We start from the raw sequence: 23,021 nt of genomic DNA, 5'->3' as shown, positions 1-23,021 counted from the left end.
GACATGACAAGACGGAGAAAAAATTAACTGGCTCCATGAATGGTGTTAGCTGCAGGCGGTAACACGTCCAACGCAGGCCCCGCCTCCACGAGTGGCTATCTCTAAGCTGTCCTAATCGATTGGCGAAGGAGGAGAAAAAAGGCCAGCTTTAATGTGTTGCATGTGAAGGATTTACTGGAGAGCAAAGCCACAGAATCAATGGAGTAGAAAATGCATCATTAGGACACTCCCTCACCCCCTGACATCCACCCCACCTTTGTTTCCCAACACACCCTCCCCCCACTCGCCCTCCGCTCCACTGTGCCCCCACTGCCTCACGGCTCTGGACAGAAAACTCAAGTGAACGCAGACACACGCTTGTGTCCACACATAGAAAGGAAGGCCTTATACGGGACACTAGAAGGTAAAGTACTTACTCAGACGGCGCTAACAGGACGTCTGGTATCACATGGAACTAAAAATCCTGAACATGCACACACATTTCCTAAAGGTTCCCCAGATGGCAGGGCAGGAATTAAAAATGTCTCGACCCGCGTCCCAATATCCTGTCAGACCAATCTACTCACTCTCCTACCTACCTCAGCCACTTTATCAGGAAATGTTTGGGAGACCGAATTTAGCTTCTCATGACATGAATTATTAAGCGTGGAAAGACACCGAAGATGAACCCAAAGTCTGCGCCGCTGCATCCCAGGTCAGTCCTTTAGCCAATTTATGGATGATAACTCATTTAATTGTTTAAAGAAAATTGATGGTGGACATTTTTACATCAAAATGTACAGGATCTGATCCTTATTCTAAAAACACTTTTTATGAAAAGTTGGGAAAAATGATCTGGGTTACTGATGTTAGAGGACCTAGATGTATTTCTCTGTTAAAAATAATACTGTAGTTTAAAAAGTCTCAGTAGTTACTTTGGCTATTCTCATGTACAAGAGCAACTAGTCAGCAAATATCACGGGTCCAGATATTGATAGATATTGACTATGTCTTTATCTATCCATTTAGTGATATGTGTGTGTCTTTAAGACTTTTTCAGTTTTTTTTCTTTTAAATGTTGTGTGCTATGATGGGACAAACAAATTTCTCCCTGTTTTGGGGATAAATTAAGTATCTATTGGTCTAATACAAAACTGTAAAGCTAAAAAGTTGCTAGTCTACTTGTTTTCTTTGCAGTAAGGCAAAAAAATAAATAATCTGACTGCTGCAATAATGACACATATCTACAGGGATATTAATGTTAATTATATCATAGTTGTTCTTATTTGGATTTTGACACTAAAGTAAAAGTATGTTACACACATTCGTTTTAGTAGTGGCTTTTACCTTAGAAGCAGTGATAAGTGGGCCTCCTTTCGTTTCCACTCTGACTTATTAAGTTTAAGCGTTCCTAACGTCAGATTTGACTTACTTGTACAAAAGGGTAAAAGCATAGCAGCCATCTTGAAGCCAGCTGGCTGGGAGTGAGCAGCAACTGGTGGGAGAAACACAACTCAATGCTCCATACAGGTGAACAAACGTCCAGTCGCTTTCTCTGACATCTCATGAAAAAGACCATGAATGTAGTGTCTCTGAACTTAGCAGTTAATGTGTTTAAATATGACAAGTCACATTAGCCTACTCCTCTAAGTCGCTCCTGAAGATAAGAAAGACAAAAGAGCATGTCGTTCATTTCAGGCAGATGTTTGTTGTCTTGTTGAGTTGGCTGCAAAAAATTGTTACTCTTATCAACGTTCCATTATCTGCAGTGAGAGCAATAATTAAAACACTTAAAATAACAATTATTTTGACCAACAAGGTCAAACAAGGGCTTATGCTTATGTTGCTACATCACACAGTGAGAACCCCCCCCCAAAGAACAACACAATTCGATGCTTGTTCTTAGAAAACAGCACTAAATAGTGGCATCACCAGGGCTCCATAAACATTTTTTTGTTTTGCAAAGCTCTTCACTAGAGTTGCCAATAATAGATGAGAATTCTGTGGATAAACAGACAGATACCGTAGATGCATAGAGTTCCTTTATTCCACCCTGGGAGGGGTCCCGTGTCCCGTCCCCTTGGTAAAACACTTACAGGATAAACACTCCTATTAATATTCCTCTGTGTTCCTCTCCACTCTACTTGCCTCTCTTCTCCTTTCCTCTCCCTGTCCTATTATCCTGCCTCAGCGGACATCCTGTCCTGTCCCATCCGCCTTGCCAACCTGCAAGACGGAGATGAGAGGATGATCCAAATGCAGAAGGGGGAACATGAATCATTACACTTCCTGTTGTTGCCCACCGTCAGGGGAAGGAAGGGAGAGGACACCCCGGGGGGCTCCAATTGATTCCAGAGACTTAATTGGGTTTATTAGCCAAGATGTTGGGCCCCGCAAGGAGGCTCCCAGAGGCCACCAAGTCCCCTCTACCCCACCCCACTCACCCCTCCGCCACCCCATCCCCTGTTTTCTGAAGGAGAAAGCCTGCGTAATTGTTTTCCCTCCATCTTCTGTGTCATTGTCAGATGGGTCCTGCGGGATTATTAGCAACCCTAGGTCCCTCAATAATTCATCCAGAGCTATTTATACACAGATGGAGAGTCCTCTAAAGTCTCCCCCTGTGAGATTATCTGACGCTTAGACAGACAGAAAGACAGACAGAGAGAGAGAGAGAGAGAAACGGGGCTACAAAGGGAAGAGCGTGATGGACAGGCACATAGCAGAGAGTAAGAAGGATGGAGTGAGGCAGCCACAAAAATAAATGCAAAAACGACCAAAGCGAGGCTGACAGTGTATAAAACAGTGAAACGGAGAGACGGCATCTTTTAAAAGTAGACACAGTGACGGTAATTCTGCCGTGCATTGAGTTTCAAGGTGAAACTCTCTCCTTTGCTTTGCCAAAGTGAACAAAAGCACCATCCCGGGAATAGCACAGCCGCAACCAACACACATTAATGGCTTTTAATCCTCCCCACCCCACCCTCCACCACCACCAGCACCACCTTTTTTCCCCCATTTAACACAATTAAGATGTTTGCAAAGCTAACATGGACCACTAGTCACCACAGGAAGGACAGATGAAAGACGTTCAGGGATTTCCATATGCAAAGTAAACACAGTTATCCGTCCTTTCTAACGTGTCTGCGCGTAATACCGAGAAAAAAACAATCAGCTGTTTCTTAAATCGCCGTATAATTCTCTAACACAACAGTAATGCATGAGCATGTAAACATCGGCGACTTAAGTGGTGCTTAATCTTCAACACATTGCGGTCGGACTACAAAGGGCTGCAGGACTCCCTGCCGTGAATGACTTTACAGAAATCTATGATTTTCGGACAGCAAAGTTGGGCCGGGGGATTGTTTTATTGTCGTCAGGCTAACGAAGCCTTTGGCGCATGCGGCTGATTTTCAAACTCTTTGTTGGCTCTCCAGCCACAGATAATTATATAAATTCATTCCCCTTGGCAGTCGCTTTTATCAGGCTCATTTCGAAAGCCTGGCTTCCTCTTGGACAAATTGGGACACTGAAAAGGCAGATAGGAGTGATAGTTTTTACATTTTGTATCAGTGGCACGCTAATCAGGGCAAGAATAGCTATGGGAAAAAAGAACTCCTTGTAGGAATCCAGGCATTTGCCTGTAACAAGCAGCATAACAAAAGTTGCGAGTTCATCTGAAATGTATAAACGTTCTGCCTCCGGAAAAATCTTCTACCACTAAATGACAGAACGTGAAACGGTTCTGAACAGCTGATTTATTTCTACGTTGCAAAATAAACCATAACATGTTTTTATTCATAGGTTCTAGTTAAGCCTTTCTTTCCGCACACCTGAAACATTTATAAAATTTCCATATTTAAAATTTTAACTAATGAAAAAGGAATTTAAAAAATGAATGCAAGAGCCAGTTACGCAAAGGAGCATCTTCAAAGTTTAATTAACTGTTATAATTATGAATACAGTTGCAGTTTATCAATGTTTTCACTGGTTATGTGATTTGTTCAGGGCATGTCATGTCTGAGCGCTGCAGACAATTTCGACTGGATAACCTGCTGTAGATAACGGATGGATGTCTCTGTGGTGGGATCACGTTTCATCAATGCAACTTTTGCAAAGAAATCTAAACTAATAAGTTATAGTTTTTATGGTTGCTAAGCAATTAAACTTTGCTCCTCTTTTTCTGCTTTGAAGAGCTCCCCCTGAAGTGCTGTAAATCATAGACAACTATCTCAGAGAGATTTCCACAACTCCTTTACAGCTTCACCTTCTAGCAACCTTCTTCCCATGAGCATTTCATTCAATAAATAATGTGCAGCATTAGTGCTAAGTTTAGTGCTAAATACAGAACGATGAACTACTAAAAGAGTTGTTAGAGATCCTGCTTTCACTGAGGAGTTATGGTCTTAACAGTAAACGAGGTCCTGCTATGGATTCCATACCTACTCACCTGAACTTGGTCATATCTAAAATCGGAGCGTTAATTAAAATATTTCAAACAGTCAGAATTGCGACAAAGAAACCCAACTTTTCTCCTTTCACCACGCATGGGAGGATTTAACATCACTGTTAGCAAGTTGCAGCAGAGAGTTTCATCTTAAGGTCACCGAGTCTCCATGACGACGAGTTATTTTAAGTATTTTGTTCATATATTTATCAGCGCTCCAATAAAGCCACAAAGGGCTGCACATCCTTCACTGAAGTGGCGCACTGATTGGATGAAGCTAAGGCTATTTTCCTATTTTCTACAGATTGTTTCTTTTTTTGGAAATTAACTTCTGTTTGCTTTTATGCCAAATAGCTTCTGGCTTTTTGTGTTTTTGTGGTGTTGATGGATTTTCCACACAGACAATGACAGCAGCAAGGCACATGGAGATATCTTTCCACACCAACTAAAGCAGAGTATGTACAATTTTGACCTGCTTGCCATCTCCTGCTTTGCGACTACTGGTCCAAACTAATCACCTCTGTGTCACTGGAAACCTGCATGAGACTGGGAGAGACCTCTGAAGCCATTAAATTGCAAGTCTGACATAATTTGCTGAAGACTTTCTGTCCAGATAATGATTTGTGGAATGGCTGAACCCGGCGGCTTTGCAGCCAACTCAGTCCTTTTTGGAGCCTTCAGACATACGCAACACATTTTTATTTTATAATCAACACAGTTTAAGATTTCCTGCTCATTCATAAAGGGAGGAACGGATCCTCCATTATCTTGAAGGCGAGCTTTAAAGATGCTACTCAGAGGACTACAGCGTCTAAGATCAGCAAGACTGAAGGAGTTTTGAATTCATCTCAGAAGATTGATTCCTTTAGTTGAAACATGGAAATAATTTCACGTTTCTAGAAAACTAAACCCTATGTATAAAACAAAGTTCAGGGCGTAAAATAAACACATTCTCAATTAATTACAAAAGGGTTACTTTCGAATCACTAAATTGAAATGAATACCTGCAAAAAAGAACAATAAAGGAATTTATTTAGCAGAGATAAACTTTGACTGATTTTTGTTGAAATCAGTTGAACAACAACTCTGGCACATTCACAAATTACTAAACCATTCAATGTTGATTTTGAGCTACAAATTATACGAAAAGCGCACAAGATTCCCTGAATCACAGTCAAAATTCAGTCAGAATTCACTTGTAACTGAAGTGAACAAAGTTTTTCAACCTTCTTTACATATTAAGAGATTAATGGATACTAACAAACATAACTGACACCTCAAGTTTTTCAAATGTCAACTTTACCTTGTTGACATTTTGTACTGTTGCATTTTTTGGGAGGCTTCAACGCACCATATTTAAAGTTTTACCCATTGAGATGCCTGGTCCCGTCTTAGACAACCTATGATATTACACTTAGTTTGGTGAAAAGAAATGTGGTTATATATTTCCATCTCTACGGGCGAAAGATTTCGTTGTTATTTTTGTTAGGGTCAAAGGTCAACTTGCCCAAATCGGCATTTGAATCACTTATCAAACTTCAGTGTACGTATACACATGCATGCATGTGGTTGATGTAGGGAGATGCTTTTTGATCCTGATTAAGACACATTGAACAGAGAAACTGAAACACATAGTGAACAGTGAACTAGTGAACAGTGAACTAGTGAACGGTGAATTAGTGAACAGTGAATTAGTAAACACTGAACTAGTGAATGCTTTAATAAATACTGTGAAGATCAAGTATGTGGGCCTTTCAATTTTTCCCATAATGGGAGCTTTTGCAGCTGTTTACCTACTGATGTGTGTGACTATCTTTCTTCATTCAAATAGGGAAGGCTTACAAATGTCACATCGCAGGGCATTCTGGGTATTTGGTGCAAGTATGCTAAAATGTAGTGTATAGGTGGCAGTCGGAGAGTGAGACAGAGTAATAGAGACACATAGAGATTTTCATGACTGAATGAGACATTAGTTGTGTATATTTTCATCCTTGTTACATCATAATGTACTTACATTTTTTTACATATAGGTTTAGCCTTTGTTATTTTATCAAAAATAATTCGGACAGTTGCTGATGACTTTCTGTGGTTGCTCCCTGATGATACATCAGGTCTATCTTAACAAACTATGTGTAGACAACATAGCAATTGGTTACACACTTATTTTCAAAGTGAGAAAAAAACCCATGATGTTTAGTTCTGTTCTCGTTACCTTAGCATAACGAGAACCAAAGGAGAAATGCAATGCTGAGCCATGTCATGTAAACATTTGTTGTTAAAAGCTTTCATTATTGGCTACAGTGCAAACAAACAGACAATAGGATTAGCCATTAAAATTATTTAAACCTGAATTGATTGTGTTCAGTAATGACTTGAAAGTAACTGCTTTACTTTGGTGACAAATTCTGCCTTCTTACTTAACTTTTTGATATTAAGCTGACTAAAGACATTGGTTTAGTGAGTCACTAACGTGGATTGGTTGCGTGTGGAGTTCAGAAGAGCACAGTAAGATTAATATGAGTATATAGAGTGGGTTTTGAATAAACATATACACCCTGTTATGGGTTAGAATGGTCAAAGTTATGACATAGAAAGTTTCTGTGTTGGAGAATTTAAATTATGTTCACGTTTTGGTAGTTTAGCAATAGCATTAATGCTAATGTCAAACTTCGGCGCTAAGTGAGCTTTTTAACTCTGAGGCGGTCATGAACGACCCATCTTAGCTACGTTTGCAAGGGAAAATGTTAACATGCCACCTTGTTATAGTAGATTTGTAAAGTTTATTGTAGTTTCAGTGAAGTTTAATCAGAATCTAACTCAAATATTTTGTTTTCAACATAAGAGGACAAATTAGCTGAGCAAATGATCTAAGTAAAGTGAAAGAATTTCACAAATATAGTCAAGACTATTTTGTTTGATTAATCAAAAATATTTATCACGGATTAACCAAATAATATGCATGTAAACTAGTTAAATTATAACAATCAATGATGTTTTATTTTTAAAAAAATCTGGTCCCTATAGGTAGAAATAGATCAGCTTCTTGATTTCTTTACTTCCACATGCAAACACAGCTAAACCGCAGCTCAAGATCTACGTCTAGACGACATGAAAAAAGCAAAAATATGTGAAGAAATGTGTAAACCCAAGTATAACAAGGGTAAAGTAAGAGCTGTCCCATTAACATGTTGTCAGATATGGAGGGCACTTGTTTATTTACCCACGGGGCAGCTGGGAGCCGTGGGGGTCTAATTCTGCTCCCGTCTCCGGAAGGTCATTCTCCCCTCTCGAGCCATGATGGCCACAGATTGGTGCTTAAATCTGGAAAAACGCAGCCTATAAATTACAACAGAGGACAGAGAGGTCAGAGCTTGGCATGGAAGCGGGCCAGAAGCCATCAATCTGCTGGGACCAGAGACGGCGACATCTGTCTTTGGGAGTCCCTCACTTTTTCTACCTCTATCTCCGCCTGGTGCTTTCCTTTCAGCCCATCTTCCACCGCCCTTTAATTCCTTTGACTCGCTCTGCACCTGACATTGGACAATCTCCGCTTTCCTCCATTTTTAGTCTCTCTTTACTGTCTCAGCTCTATCTTTTTTATATCACTCTGTCTCTTGATACTCTCTCTCTTTGTGTGCAGCACCCACCCAAACACTCCTCCGTGGATCCCCCTTGCCTCTTTTCATGCATTCTCTTACATCATCCCTGTTTCAGCAACTCTGTAATTCTCCTTCCTTCTCTCCTGCTCCCTCCCTGTCTTGAGCTTCTTGTCGTTTTACGCTCTCTTGCACCATCTCCCTCTGCAGCGATATGTTTTGGTCTATCTGCTAACCAACCAGCAGGACAGCATAAAGCCTTTATGTTCTCTTCCTCAGTGTTATCCCAACATGATTTGAATGGTTATATCTGAAGGCAAAAACATGCAGGGCTCAGCACAGCATTGGACAAAGGAATATAGCACAATGTCTTTCCATAAACATGTGCCACAGTTTAAAGTGTGTATTTTTAGGTGTTCTGCACAAAGTGACAGCAAGATGTTTTCCTTTGGACAAATAAACCTATAAAAAATTATATTAAATTACAGTTTAAAAAAAAAGGAAAAATAAGTCAAAGTCTACATATAAACATATTATATAATAGTGTGAATTGTGCATTTCGTATGGATTCTCTGAACAAAGAGTTAATAAAAAAAACTTCCCTTTTAAAATAAATAGAACAAAAATAGAACTAAACTGAATCAACTCAATTAAATTGAAAAAGTATGCCATATTCAGTTCTAAAAGGAGGAGAAATGGGACAATAAACAGGTGGAAAATTTAAGAGTGTATTGCACATTTTCACAAATTGCTAATGAAGACTAAACAAAAAAAATATTACTAAATTCAATAAAATATGATAAGAGTGATATAAGCAGTTCTGGAGGCAGGAAATTGGGACAATGTCTTCACATAAACATAAATACTTATCACAGAATTCAGGCTGAAATAAATTTTTTGGGAAATCTTTTGCAACAAAAAGCTCTCAAAGAATATAAAATGCAAATATGTTTAAATATGTGATTCTTACCTTTTCAGTAAAGACTTATCATAACAAATGCAAAACAAACTTCTTGTTTTTTTTTATTGACGCTCCCCGCCGACCCAAGACAGGGTTTGTCACCCAAACATACGAAACCTTCCACATGACTTACTAATCCTCCTCCATTTTCTGAATCAAACCTGCCTTTGAATAATTGAGAGGGATTTTTTATTTTTTTTGAAAAGCCCTAACCTCCATTTCCACCTTCTTTTTACAAGTCAACGTGGTGCATTTTTAATTGGGCGGGATATAAAATAGGGATGAGGGAAGACGTGGAGAAAGTGAATTAAATCAGGGACACTAAAACCTGCCAGTCGATGCTCGGCAAAGGAGCCCGCTTACAGACGAGGCTAAATATGTGTCTGGCCTGACAAGTCGCACATGCTCACCAATGTTTGACATGCTTTCTGTCAGGGACAAATAGTACACGACTCATGTAATCCCTCCTTCGGAATATCCTAGCAGGCAGACCCAGATACGCCACTTTGAGTTATGTTCAGCAATTTGGTTGAGAATAAACATCAACTCAACTTTCTATGAACCATAAATCAACTAAAGCTGTGTGATTTGCTGGCTGTGTAGTCAACTACTTTGTATGGTCTGAAAGGGTAATTGAATCTACTTGCGTCAAAATGAAAAGCTCCACAGATACTGAGATAATATCTATCTACGGATTCAGAGCTGTTTGCATTTTTCCTGAATTCAGCCGATCAAAGCTAGCAGACAGAGGGTGCATTAGACAGAGTCCGGAAGTCTTGGAGTAGGCTGTGTAATCAGAATTAATGCCTGCACAGTGTGTATTAATGGGTCACTGCCACAGTTAGCTGGTGACAAACTTTGGCTCCATATTTCATATTGCTGCTGTGTCATGCTGCTGTTTCTTTGTGGAAAACCTTTGCAGCACTGAGTTGCAGCTGGGCTCGCTGCCGCCTGCAGACTAGAGGTCTGAGTCGGGTTTGGATCAGAAAAATGCTCGCAAAACGTTGGGATCCGACTGTCGTTTAAAAACCCATGCACTGAAGTGAAAGGAGCCTGTCTAAAATTTGACAGTGAACTGGCGAAAGCTGAAATATGAATATGAACAGGTGACACATCTGATCCAAAATGTCCAAATGCATCTTTAGAAATGCATATGTTCTGCACATGCAGGGAGATGGGTAGAGTGTTACAAAATGGCCTTATAGAGCAAAGCAAGAAGGAAAATCAAGTTTCTGAATTCAGACACAGTTGAAAGTTGTTATCTTCTGAAAACTGTAAACATATCCTAATCCTCTGAAACTGTGGAGCTACATATGGTGCCTTGCAAAATCATCAAAACTCAAAAATACTTTGCACATTTTGTCACTTTACAACAACAACCTTCAAAATATTGTATTGACATCTTTTTCTAGACCAACACATAGTATTTATGAAGTTGAAGAAAAGTTCTCCATTGTTATTTTAATAAAAACCAGTAATATAAAGCATTTGTTTAACCAACATTTGCTCTAATATTCCTAAATAGAATCCAACCATTATCCTCAGTATAAATGCAGCTAATCTGTGAGACAGAAGTCATGTAGGGGACAAAGCCAACATTTAGAAGAAGGTGATCTGGTCAGATGAAACCAAAACGTCTCTGCTTTACATGCAAAACGTCTTTTCATTTAAGCTAATGCTGCATATTCCTCTAAACACCCTCAAGACATCACATGCTAAAAGTTCAAAAAGTCTGGAAGGTGGCTGTTGATTTTCATCCACTCAACACCCAAAAATATGAAAATAAAACCAGACAAAAAAAGCACAAAGCACAAGCAAAATGTTAGACTTTCCAACATTTCAAATATGTCACGTTTCCCGCAGAACATGTAATGTAATTTGCATCTAAACCCAGGGGACTTTGAAGGGGCTGCAGACTAAACATTTAAGAGGACGAAAGTCTCGAGGTGTTTTTTTTTTAAATTTTCCACAAAGCACAATCATACTCTGCTGCAGCGAACGCCTTGAAAACCGGCAACATTTACCTCACCAAGGAGCACTTGTCAAAAATAATGATTTTCTTTTAGTCAAGACTGAAAGAAAGGCACAATGGGACAATGAACACTCGAATGAGAGAGCAGACATTAGTAAACAAGTAGAGAGAAGGAAAAAAAATGGATTCAAGTGTGAGCATTATCGGACTCTTTTTAAAGAAGGCAAAAGGCCAAATGTTGATGAAACATTTAGGGCCGGCTTCATTCTCACTCTGCTGTAGGCTACTTAGCTGTGACAAAAAAACACAAAACCTAATCCACTCTGGAAAAGTTTTTGGCCTTAGAAATGTTTTTAAAAAGCGGCACAGCGCTGCTTTTTTAAACATTTTATGTATTAAAATATCAATATTTAGTTTACAAAAACCTGAAAAAAGGAAAACCAGCTCGATTCTTCTTGGTATTGTTATATTTCTAAAGTTAGTCTTCTTAATGGGAACACTGTTAAGCTTAGCAGCTACTCTGTGCTGGTAGACTGCCAACAAATTCTCAGAAATAGGGTGCGCCCTCAGGCATGGACTAGTCACCAATATGAATATATGCAAAGGTTTAAAAAGTTCAGATTTCAAAATGCCAGAGAGATCTGACTTTTCTACAACTGTATCGAAATCAGACTCAGGTTTGTTGCCAGGGCAAATCCCATGAAAGGTTCGTCAGTAATCATTACTTATCATTAAAACATTAATCATTAAAACTGGTAGAGTTAAGCCACAAAATGTTCAAACCCCTGTCAGATTTAGGCCAGGCTAAAAGTGACTTTTTATCCTTACCGACATGTTTTTTATGAATGGAAATAATGTTAATAATTTGGAGAGACCCAGAGAGAGCACTGACCTGGATCGGATGGGGAATCTGGGAAAGACCTAAATATTAGTGTGATGGCAAGGCGGCTTTCCAGCCTTAAAGACAAGAAGCTCGTCACCAAAGATAAATAATACAAGTACACATGGAAGTGCATAAGGTTTGATTGATGGTTTGTTCCATTAGTTATTAAGAAAGGTGTATATTATATCACAATACCATGTTTTTTAAATATGTAAACAAAAACAGATAAATTACTTTAAATACAATTATCTTCAAAACTGAAGCTCCTTTTCAACTCTTTTATTATCTTTTGAGAGATGTCTGTCTCTTTTCCAGTCAGAAACAAACTTCTTGGTTGAAGGAAGAATTTGTGGCTCAACTGCATGGACAGCAAACAGCCGGGAAGGTTTCTGTATGAGGAGCAGAACGGGGTTTTAATGGCTATTTTTGCTTATATATCAAATCAAAGCAAAAGTGAAAAAAAAAAAAAAATGGATCGAAGAAATTATTATAAATGTAGAAATTATTTTTTCTGATTATTTTAGCAGTAAGAAGAACAAATGATGCTTTTCTGTTTTGTATAAGCTAATTATTGACTGTCTCATACGGACACAGGCCTCGTTAAAACTCTTATCACCAACAGAAAAGACATAACTTAGTAATATAAGAGCTCCTGTATAATTACCTAAACATTGTCTGGAAAGCAAATAAATTATGTTTCTAAAAAAGTTCATTTTTGAATTAAAAGCCATTTCAAAAACACATCATCGTTCGTCTTCTTTGCAACACTAACAGACATGTTTTGACACCAAACTGCGGCTTAAATGCTGTTTATTAATTTCTGTTGCGGTTTAGGGAAGTTAAATGAGAAGAAGAAGCACGCCTTCGCAGCGCCTCCCTGTGTGCGTATGTAAAGGTCAGCGGTTATAAGGAGAGGACTGGCGAGGTCAGAGAAGCCAGAGGGCCCCACCTCCCTGACAGGCCACATCACTCCACACCGGCTGTTAGCATGCTAATACTGGCGGGAGCTCCACGAGTGCTCCCTCCTTTAGCCCGATCGAGCCATCTCTCACTGTGACTAACTGGCTCCCTGCTCGGCCATCAGCCGGCCCCCCTCGCCGACAAGTCTTCTCCAATAATAATGGACAACGGAGGCAGCATTACCCTGACAAATTATCCTCTGCTCTGTCTCCACCTCTTGTTTACCTCTTGTTGCTTGGCAGTTCCCGGCTCTGACAGAACGCGAGAGGCACAAGTTTCGTGGCTTTTGGTGGTCGAGCGATGTTCTAAGGGCGTGTTGTGATGTCACACGCTCCTGACGAAAACCTCAAAAATCCGTTGTGATCCATCTTCTGGAGAAGCGGGTCACAAAGTTTAGTTCTGAACTGAGCTATGCAGAGCTTTCTGGGCCAGGCAGAGAAGGAACGCATTAACACACACACACGCACACGCACACCCACACCAACAATCAGTCATAGAGGCATCCCAAGCCAAACGGGCGAGGAGGAGGAAGAGGAGAAGGAGGGGGAGGAGGAGGGAGAATCATCCTATCGAGGGGATGATGCAACCCGAGTGAAATTTTTCGAACGAAACTCCCTGCTGCATTAACGCAGATCTGCAGGACGAAGAAACACAGCCCAGCTTGTCTTCTTTCTTTGTTCAAAGTCAGGTCTGATTTTAGACGTCTTTTTCTTCTGCTGCAGACAGCAACCTGTAACATCTAATTGCCTGTAATAAGACGCAGCACGACTCTTTCCTGTTCTTGGCATCGTGACTTCCTGGCCTCGGTGAATGCAGCGAGCCCCACGATCTGTTCTCTTTGTGTATCCGCTTGCCCGACATGCTCAGGTAAAAGGCTGAAATATCAATGCAAAAAGTGTTTAGGGGGGAACCATAACTCGCTTTATGACCTGCACTGATTATAGCTTCCCCATCTGTAGCATAGACCATCTGCACTATGGGTGAATTTAAACAGCACTGGAAGTGGTCCTTAAACTGCATCCTCTTGTTTTATTTCAATAACTCTGACTTACAGCAGCATTCAAACCCCTCAACCTTTCCATATTTTGTCACATTATAATTACAAACTTTTAATGGTCTTGAGTTTAGCTGATTAAATTACACAAAGTAGGGCAAGAATATACAGTGGATGAAAACACATTCTTAATTTTTTTTTTTTTTTACAACTATAAATCTAAAGAACTGCAAGCATTAATTGAATGTCCTTTACTCCAATATCTCAAAATAAAGTCCAGTACAACCAAAATTTCTTAACTAATGAAACTATTTTATGTAGGCCTCTGAGGCTTGTCGGAGAAAATGTACGGCACACCTGCAAGCCTACCAACACTGTAAAACGTGTGCATTGTGACGTCAGCTTCTTGTAGGAGGGATGGATGAGTTAAATAAAAGGTAATCAAGGCAAAATAGTGCTAAAGTCTGCAAAACACTTGAAATTGGGACATGCTTCCAACATCCAAAGAGAAAATAACTTTTACAATACAGTCATAGCTAAAATGGAATGGTTCCAGTTCAACCATTTTCATCTGTTAGAATTGTCCAGTCAAAGCCCAAACCTAAATATAATTGAGAAGCTTTGGTAATACCAAAAAGTACTTCGAAACCAAGCTACTCTTATCCTTCACTTAATATTACATACATTTGCACTTCTTTCTGTTGAGCACTCATTTAAAATACATTGACGTTTGTGGTTGTCAGGTGACAAAATATGAAGGGTTATGAAGGGTTATGAAGACTTTTGCAATATTTACTAAAAGTCAAAGCATGTCCTACTCTCCCAGCAAAGCATCTCATTTTATTTGTTAGATGCAGAACAAACAGGACCTCTGGTAAAGGGTTTGCTCTACCCGTAGCTTGTTTTGTTGTTTATATCACCCGTCACGTCAAAATGGACGATTAGACCCAACTCCAAATGAGATTTCGACACCTGCTTTGACTTTGAGCAACTCGCTGGCTTTCTAACTACTTTAACTGTCTGAGCCCATGGCGAAGGCTGCTTCCAAATGTATTTAGCTTGACCAAGGACAAATACATTACTTGAATTGAATTACATCCAGATGAAGCAACAGCAATGATACAGTCTTGGTAACAGCTGCATTTGCATTTGCTAAGAAATGAAGAAGAAAGGGAGGGGGGAAAAAAGTTTCAAGGTAAAGGTTTGACTTGGAACGCAAACGCTGCATGAAGACGCAACGGTGGTAAAAAAAAGAAAGAAAAGTAGCTCCACTTCTTAAATGTCATCTCCATATCATCACAGCTCAATTGCCGCAGTGATTACGACATAAAATCCGGGCTGATGAATAGTTCTGGCAATCATTTCTACACCTACTCCTTTTGAACGGATCCCCACCTCCCATGCTGCATTGCCAGCGAGAGGAGAAAGGGCCAGCTCTTTGTGCTCGCCATGCTTCTCAGCCCCGTTGTGCTTGGTAGCAGCAGCAGCACCAGCCGGTGACCATTATAAATGGCCTCTATTAGCATGGCTTGGTCGCAGAGGGGAGAGAAATAAAATCATTGAGAGGATGTAGCCCTGCGCTGATGTCCCGGCGCCCGCTATCAAGCTCAGCTGACCCCCGCTCCCCGGCTTCTCTCCTCCCCTACACCCATTCCAGCGAGAGACACAATCCTAAAGACTAGATTACAAGTGATACATAGAGTCATTATGGGAAGGGTTATGACAATAGTATCACATGCACAACTGACAATGGCCATAATAGGGGTCTATTTCTTCAAAGGGAGCATTAAAACAGTAAAGGTACTTCTTGATATGAAATTCTTATGGTATGATAAGATAGGGATAGATTTCACAGTACTTACACAAAATTTAAACAAAAATGCATATTTGTTTTCATTCAATTATTCTGACTACTAATAAAATAATCTCTCATGATGATTAGTTTGTTTTCTAATACTGCAATTTTGATACATTTACATATACAAGAATATAGAAGAAACATTGTTTTCAAAAGCCAAGTGCATAAGAACAACTTCTATTATTTTTTTTACCAACTAAAACAACCACAAGAAGCTAATATTAGCTGGTTAAGTAGTCAGGCTATCTGCTAAGCCAGTCTGCAGTCAGCTACTTTAAGGACAAGAGTAATGGGTGGTGCTAGCACTGAGCAGTGGACCATTTAACTTTGTCATGGAAAGCGATACATTTCTGAGAGCAGTGTTTGCTTTTGTAGCGCTTAGATTAAAATTTGTTATTGATTTAGAGCTACAAATAAATTTTGATGAATTTTTAAAACTATTTCTGTCACTTTACCCATCATTGGAAAACAATATTTTCAAAGACCTCATTTTGCCTTAATTCTGCAAGAAAGCTGACTTTAAGCTTCATACTGTAGAAAACAACTTTGGTCACTTTCTCTGACATTCATTAGAATGACTTCAAGCTTCAGGGACGGAAATTTTTTATTATTTTAAAAGCTTAATTTCACACAACCTTGGTATATCTTGATCCCAGTAACTCGTCCAACAGCTTCTAAAAACAAAGTTTCTTCATAAAACACGCCTTACAATAAAGTTAAATTAACTCATTACACAAATGAAGAGTGATGATAGAGTTAACAAAAGTCAGTTACTGTAAGTGCACGTTTAAAGATACAACTGTTATAAAACAAAACCGTGAAGAAAATGTATGCGAGCATCTCCAGGAACAACGGAGAGGCTGCCACGGCCATTACGAAGCACAGTGCACTGCAACTGAACAGGCACCACATCAGCGCATGATTTAAAGACACAGAAAGAGAGGGAAAAGAAAAGAGTGAACACTGTCAAGCAGAGTTAATGAAAAAGGGGGAAAATGAAGGGGAGGATAGAAGGAGGGGTTTTCTGGTGAGCAGACCTACAGACTTCACTCCAATGGAGCACATCACACCTTAAAGGGTCATCGTGCCCTCAGTGGTACTGTCTGCGCTCCGTAACAGGATTTGAAAAAAATGGCAAATGATATAAAAAGGCCAAGTGAAAGGAGGAGAAAGTGGAGTTGAGTTAAAAAACAAAAAGCTACATTTCTTGCTTGGAATCAATGAGTTTAAGCATAAAATTGACAAAAACGTACCTATGTTTTTAATGACACTGAAAACCGATATTTCTAACAAAGACTTTTAACTCTGCTGCTACTCATTTACTCTCAACCTCTTTTGTTACCTGGTGCACGTTATTCAGCGAAAGACTTCAATAAAGCCATATGATCGAAGCGCGCACAGTGAGTCACTTTGCCTGTAATGTGCGCGTCGTGCTGTCTTTTACTGCTAATTTGGAAATCTTCCACGGGAACCTCGGGAAGGTGCTGAGAGGCAGTGAAGGAAACACGGGCCTTCAAACAGCTTGCAGTCTGCCAGCGAGGTGGCAAGCTAAAGGAGTATAGAGCCTCCAGCTAGTTAAAATATGAGCACAGCGGGGGCTCACTAATGAAAGCGGGGGCCCCAGCCTGGGAAGCAGGGCTGTATATCGCGGCAAAAAGACAGTTCTTAGAATCAGCTGGCGAGCAATGCCTATAGTTCTGGGGCCGCCGGTGATTAACCATCCAAGAGGGAGTCGCTACTACAGCTGGACTATTAATAAAAGATCCCCCCACCCATTTCTGCGCTCACTTTCTCCCACCTCTTTGGTTTCTTGCTATGCCTGCACACAATATCAATGCCTGAAATTGTTTGGATGTCATAATCTATTCCTAACACATGGTTGATTTTACACATTGTTTATATTGGACAGAGAAAGCTTAAACATCACAACGATGAAACAAGCTGCTACAGTTTATATTAACCATTTGCATAACTTCTATTTGGGCAGACATTTGATCAAAATATGTGTAGAAAATATCTATACAACATGTTATATGTAACAGCTAACACACTAAGGCCCTGTTTACATGACAATGATCCAACGAAAATGGAATTTTTGCTTCGTTTCTGTTAACACATTTACATGAAGACATTCTAATTACAATCTGGTACATATCGAAAAGGTGTAATGCTCTCACCACGCCACTAGTCGTGCTAGGTTCTTTGATACTAAGTGCGCATGTGTTTAAAAAAAAAAGTTCTACTTCTAGTATTGCACGTTGATTCGCGTTTCCCCATCAGGCACCGTTCCCCCAGATACTGGGGGAAAACATGCACTATGTGTGTCTGATTAAGGCGCAGTTGTAAAAAAAAGTGGGATAACTTCGCTGAAACACGTTGTTTGAGCTTTCACCGTGTCCTTAGTTCTCTAGATAAGAGCGCTTAACAACACACGTGTATTTTGCCACCTTGGCGGTGCGGAGCGGTGAAGAGACGCTGAGGGAACCATATCTGATGGGGAAACACGAATTGTAGTAACACCAGGATTGTTAGTAGTTTCTTCTTCTGTGGATTGTAGGAAGGAGCTATGTTTTGCGTCATACTATGCATGAGCTAGGGATTCCCGGACAGAAAAGATCCATTTAGTCTGTTTACAAGACAACGGACACCGGTACGTTTTAGAACCATTGCACTCTGGAACCCGTTTTCAATCTGTGCCGTTGTCAGAGAAAACATTCGGTGGTTTCATGTAAATGTACACTATAAACACAACAAAACTCTTCCATTTTCACCAGAAATTGTTGTCGTGTAAACAGGGCCTTAAAGTGGAAGACTTTAAAATATGTCCTATAATAGAAAGTGAAACCTTTTCCATGACAGCTACGGTGAAGATTAGCAACTAGCTAAGAAGCTAAACTTGCCTACAAGTTTGACTGAAGCTTAGTATTGCTGCTAAGCTAGCTAAAGCTCAATACAAACATTTTGAATCTATTCTAACAGCAGAGGATTCAAACCTTCGTCCTGATAAGAACAACTAAGTTGTGTTATTACTTAGCAACGCTGTTTATCATTCCTGTTGTTGCTAGGCATTAAAGCTGAATGCAAACTTTTTAAAATCTGAATACAACATAGCAACTAAAGCTATTCCATGACAAACACAGAGATGCATTTAATTAACAACAGCTAACTCAGAATTACAATGTTTAGCTTGTAAGCTTACCTTTAGCATTCATCTGTCAGTGAACCATTCAAACCTGGATACAAACTTAAATCATTAAAACTCTCTCAACCACAGATAAGTTTGTCTAAATTGGTACACTCAATCATGTAAATGTTTCAACCCTACCACTTTCTGCTCTACACATGACAATTTATTCTTTTAATTTCCAATCTACATGCCTTCTTAGATTTGTTACCAAAATAGGATTATAATTTACTTACTAAAGTTATAATTATATACTAGCATGCTGGACTCAAATGTAAAAACATTTAATGGCTATAAATGCAATACTCTCCAAAATGAACTTTTTACAGTGTGGTTGCTCATTCTTCATGCTCTGTACTCCTCTGGGATTTGTTTTTCAGGTACAGCAGATCAATTAGTGACCTCTCATTAGATGGCCATTTGCAAAGAATAACCCTTCCCTTGAGGGAGGAAAATAAAAAAGAGTTAAAGCATTATCACTCTTGTTGGATAACGGCCCATTGATATTGATTTAAAAAAGCCCACGTGAGTAAAACTTTTAGCATATTATGCGCTCTGGTTTTTAGCTCAGCAAACTGAGTTAAAAATAGTCACAGGATATAAATTACATTAGTAAACCAGTTATGGGTGCAAATAGGCAGAAAGCCTAAAATGCAGAAATATGTAAATAGATCTGCATTTCTTTTCCAAGGGAGAATTTACTACTATTGTTAATTACTAAACCAGAGGGTCACAGCACCATTGTTCATCTTCAGTGAATATTATTGGTAGGCTACACTGACTTTACTTAACACAAAAGCTAAATGTTGACACATTTAACAAACAGCATATTGCTAAATATAACTGTTTGGAACATTTATATCATAAACATGCCTTTACCAATAGTTTTTGTTGGTCAATTTGATTTCTGTAGATGATTTCATTAACCTACTGATTTATGACCCAACATGGAGACCGGACCCAAACTTTGTGAACCACTACTGTTACGTCACTCCTGAAAAGGCCATGAATCACTGTTGCACTAAATCTAATTATGTATTTGATGCCAAAAATGGTTATAGCTGAAAGTTTTATTATTAAAAAGGATCAGGAATAGTAACTATTACACCTGTGATTTCTGTTTTTAGAGGAAAAACTACTTTAATAAATGTCTATCTTTACTTCTCACAACTGAAAGAGAAAGGGAAATCCCACCTCCCCTAAAAAATAAAGAAACCAATGTGAATTGTTTTGAAACCAGGATCTCTACATATGTGACAAAAAGTGAGAAGTTAGAACATGTCATTACATTCCAGTCTCTGTTTGCTGATTGGAAAAGGTTTAAAGCTAAAACTAAAATAACCCAGTAAATAGTCTCACTTCACCTTGAATAAAAATATAAACATATTTTTATACAAAATGTATACCATTATCTAGCAGCTTATATTTAAGACAGACAATTATTTTTTCATATTTAATAAAATAATACAACGTAGTAATCAGTTAAAATTATTGCTATTTGGATTTTCCTACACAAACGTAGGCAAAAACGTACTAAACTTACTAAAGAGCTTGTTATGCACAAAATAACTCCTTTTTGCCACTCTGCTAGGTGTAGAGTTAGATACAAACATGACCATAACTGGTCCATTAGTCAGGCTATCAGCTCCGGTAGCAGATTTGCTGTCACTATTTTTTAGACATACAGCATCAAAACGTGGTAAGTGTAATTTTATAACAGTTAGAGGTGACACTAGTTGAACAATTGCCATGTAGTTTGTTTTTTTTTACTCTGAAAAACAATCGTTTGAGAAGTTTTTTTTCTTTTTGTAAGACCCTCATTCTACACAATATATTCGTAACCTAAAAGCCTGATGAATTTGTGAATACTTTTTTATCATTACTTGTATTGCCATTATGATAAAAACATAACATCTTCACCATGTAACCTGTATCCCATCATGCATCCCTAGCTGATACTCTTAATTTAAACAAAACAGCTGTCCATGTTTTTCAGAAACAGAAATATTTCCAAATAGACAAACTCGTGTTTGTAGTAAGTGAGAGAAAAACATAGCAGCTCTTTCAGACAACTGATCTGCAGTGTGCAGCAGCCGATGGGAGACGGGCAGAGCTGCATTACTTCATTCACCACACAGTTGGAGAAAGCATCGGTCTCTTCGGCACTTTCTCTGGCATCAAAATTAAAGGACTTAATAACCAATCATCAAATCTTTGCTGTTCTGAAGGTGCAGCTTTTTATTTGTGGTCTAAATTGTATGACCAAAACCTAAATGGGGTAAAGTTAAATAAACTCATCAGAGTCCTTAGATGATGTAAACAAAACATGACTGGGTTTAGATAATCATGTATGAGTCAAGGCATTGAAGCTGTGACTGAAAAGCAGGTGTTTTCACCCAGAGATGGATTGAGTAGAATCACTTCCTAAATGGAAACAGTGTTGATCAAACACCACCGGCTGTTGTTCTCACTCAGGTCTAAAGACAGCCTTTTCTCACTTTTGGTTGTAATTTTCTGCAAACAAAAGCTCAAAATGACTGTGTAATATATTCTATTTGGATTTTGAAGAAAATGCTATCAGTAGTTCACAGACTAAAGATGAAAATAGTACTCAGTAATGCAATGAAATAAACAAAGCAAAATGTACAGTTGTCTCTTAATTTTTTTCCACAGTTGTATATTCATGGGCCCACTCTCAATGCTGTTGCACGTTCATACGCACGTGAACCCGTCCACCACCCCCCACGCGCCCCCTTCACCCCCCCTTTTCACACGCACTCACACACACCGATAGTGTAACAGGCAGCAGAGCGTACTGTTCTGCTAATCAAACATAATCCACTCTCTCTATAACGCTTGCTGTCGTGACTCCCTCTTCGGGCCACTCTCGTGATGTTTCTGCACAATAAGGTGACTCTGAAGACCAGCGCCAGGTCGAAAAAAGATCTGTCATCTGCCGCCAAAAAAAACAAAAAAACAAACAAAAAAACCCCTAAACCCCCCAGTCCCCCAAAAATTCATTCAGGCGTCTCAAAATTTGCCCAACATTCGCGCACTAATCGTCCCCCATCCGTGCGTCATGTGTGCCAGATTCCTCGCCGGAGCCTTCGGGGGGACCGGAGGGAGTTAGACCCACCTTTGTGCATGCCCGTGAAGCGGTCCTTCAACACAGTGAGCTCGTAAATCTTGCCGAACTCCTCGAAGAGGGGCCGGAGGTCCTTCTCGTCCAGGTTGCGGGGGATCTGGCCGATGAAGAGTTTGATGGCATCGTGGTCCTTCATGGGTATGGTGGCCGGGCATCCCGCCGGGCTGTGGCTTAATCCGTTCACGAGCCCGTTCGTGCTGGCGGACACGACACCGTGCACCGCGCCGTCCACCTGCCCGTTGGTTAAAGTTGCCATCTTCGGACCTGCCGCGGTGAGAGTTGGGTAGAGGTACAGGACGACGGCGGCAGACGGCGACGGGCGGGGAATCGTTTTCTCTCTTTTTTGATGAAGAAGAAGAGGAAAAAGAAAAAATAATAATATAAAAAAAAGAAAAAGAAAAAAAAAAAGAAAATTTGGGTTCCGAGACCAAGTCGTGCCAGAGAGGGTCCGCTCTCGTCCTATCAAAGCCAGTATTTACAATGATTGGAAAACACATGTAGCGTGCGGCGAAGACTCATATCAAAAATAAAAAAAAGCGCGCAGTGCCAGTTGGTCCCGATGGAGGCTTTGATTCCTTGTATTTATGTCTTACCCAATAACTCGTTCATTGATTTCATAAAAGAGAGAAAGAAAGAGAGGAAAGAAGAGGGGGGAGAGAGAGAGAAAAAACAGGAGAGAGCAGGAGAGAGAGAGAGAGAGAGAGCAGCGTTCACTGTCTATTTACACCCACGTTCCTCCGTCCCAGCTTCTTGGCACCCTTTTATTTATTATTTTTTTTGCATTGAGGACTTGGTATGGGTGTCTTCTCGGTTTAAACGGACAGGACCTGCTCAATGCTTGCCAGGGCGGCGGGGAGTTTCAAGTGAAATGGGGGGGCGCTTTAAGCTCACTATTTATAAACCGAACCGTTTTCTCTCCCCCTCTTCCTTATGCGAAGAGCCAGTGGTACATTCCATGGAGGGAAGAGGGTCTATAAATAGAGAAATATAGAGAATACGGTCCTTTGTGCTCCAACCCAGAGCAAATAGCGGCTCGCGCACCAAC

General features: G+C 39.8%; 1 protein-coding gene across 6 annotated transcripts in view; it reads right to left on the bottom strand.

Moving 5' to 3' along the window:
• The window catches only part of celf4 (CUGBP, Elav-like family member 4), a 142,125-nt gene extending 119,314 nt beyond the window's left edge, over positions 1–22,811 (bottom strand). For 2 of the 6 annotated variants that reach the window (XM_032549230.1, XM_032549233.1), the window contains exon 1: positions 21,968–22,807. In XM_032549230.1, the coding sequence (XP_032405121.1) occupies positions 21,968–22,232 (265 nt within the window). In that variant the 5' untranslated portion in view covers positions 22,233–22,807. Of the gene's footprint in view, positions 1–21,967 lie in introns of all 6 variants that reach the window. The other 4 variants (XM_032549231.1, XM_032549235.1, XM_032549236.1 and 1 more) reach the window with 3 other exon arrangements.
• Between the last annotated feature and the right edge of the window lie 210 nt (positions 22,812–23,021).

This window comes from Xiphophorus hellerii, chromosome 20 (genome assembly GCF_003331165.1).
Source record: "Xiphophorus hellerii strain 12219 chromosome 20, Xiphophorus_hellerii-4.1, whole genome shotgun sequence".
NCBI lineage: Eukaryota > Metazoa > Chordata > Actinopteri > Cyprinodontiformes > Poeciliidae > Xiphophorus > Xiphophorus hellerii.
Note: the sequence above shows the minus strand (reverse complement) of the source record. Positions and strands in the feature narration are given on the sequence as shown.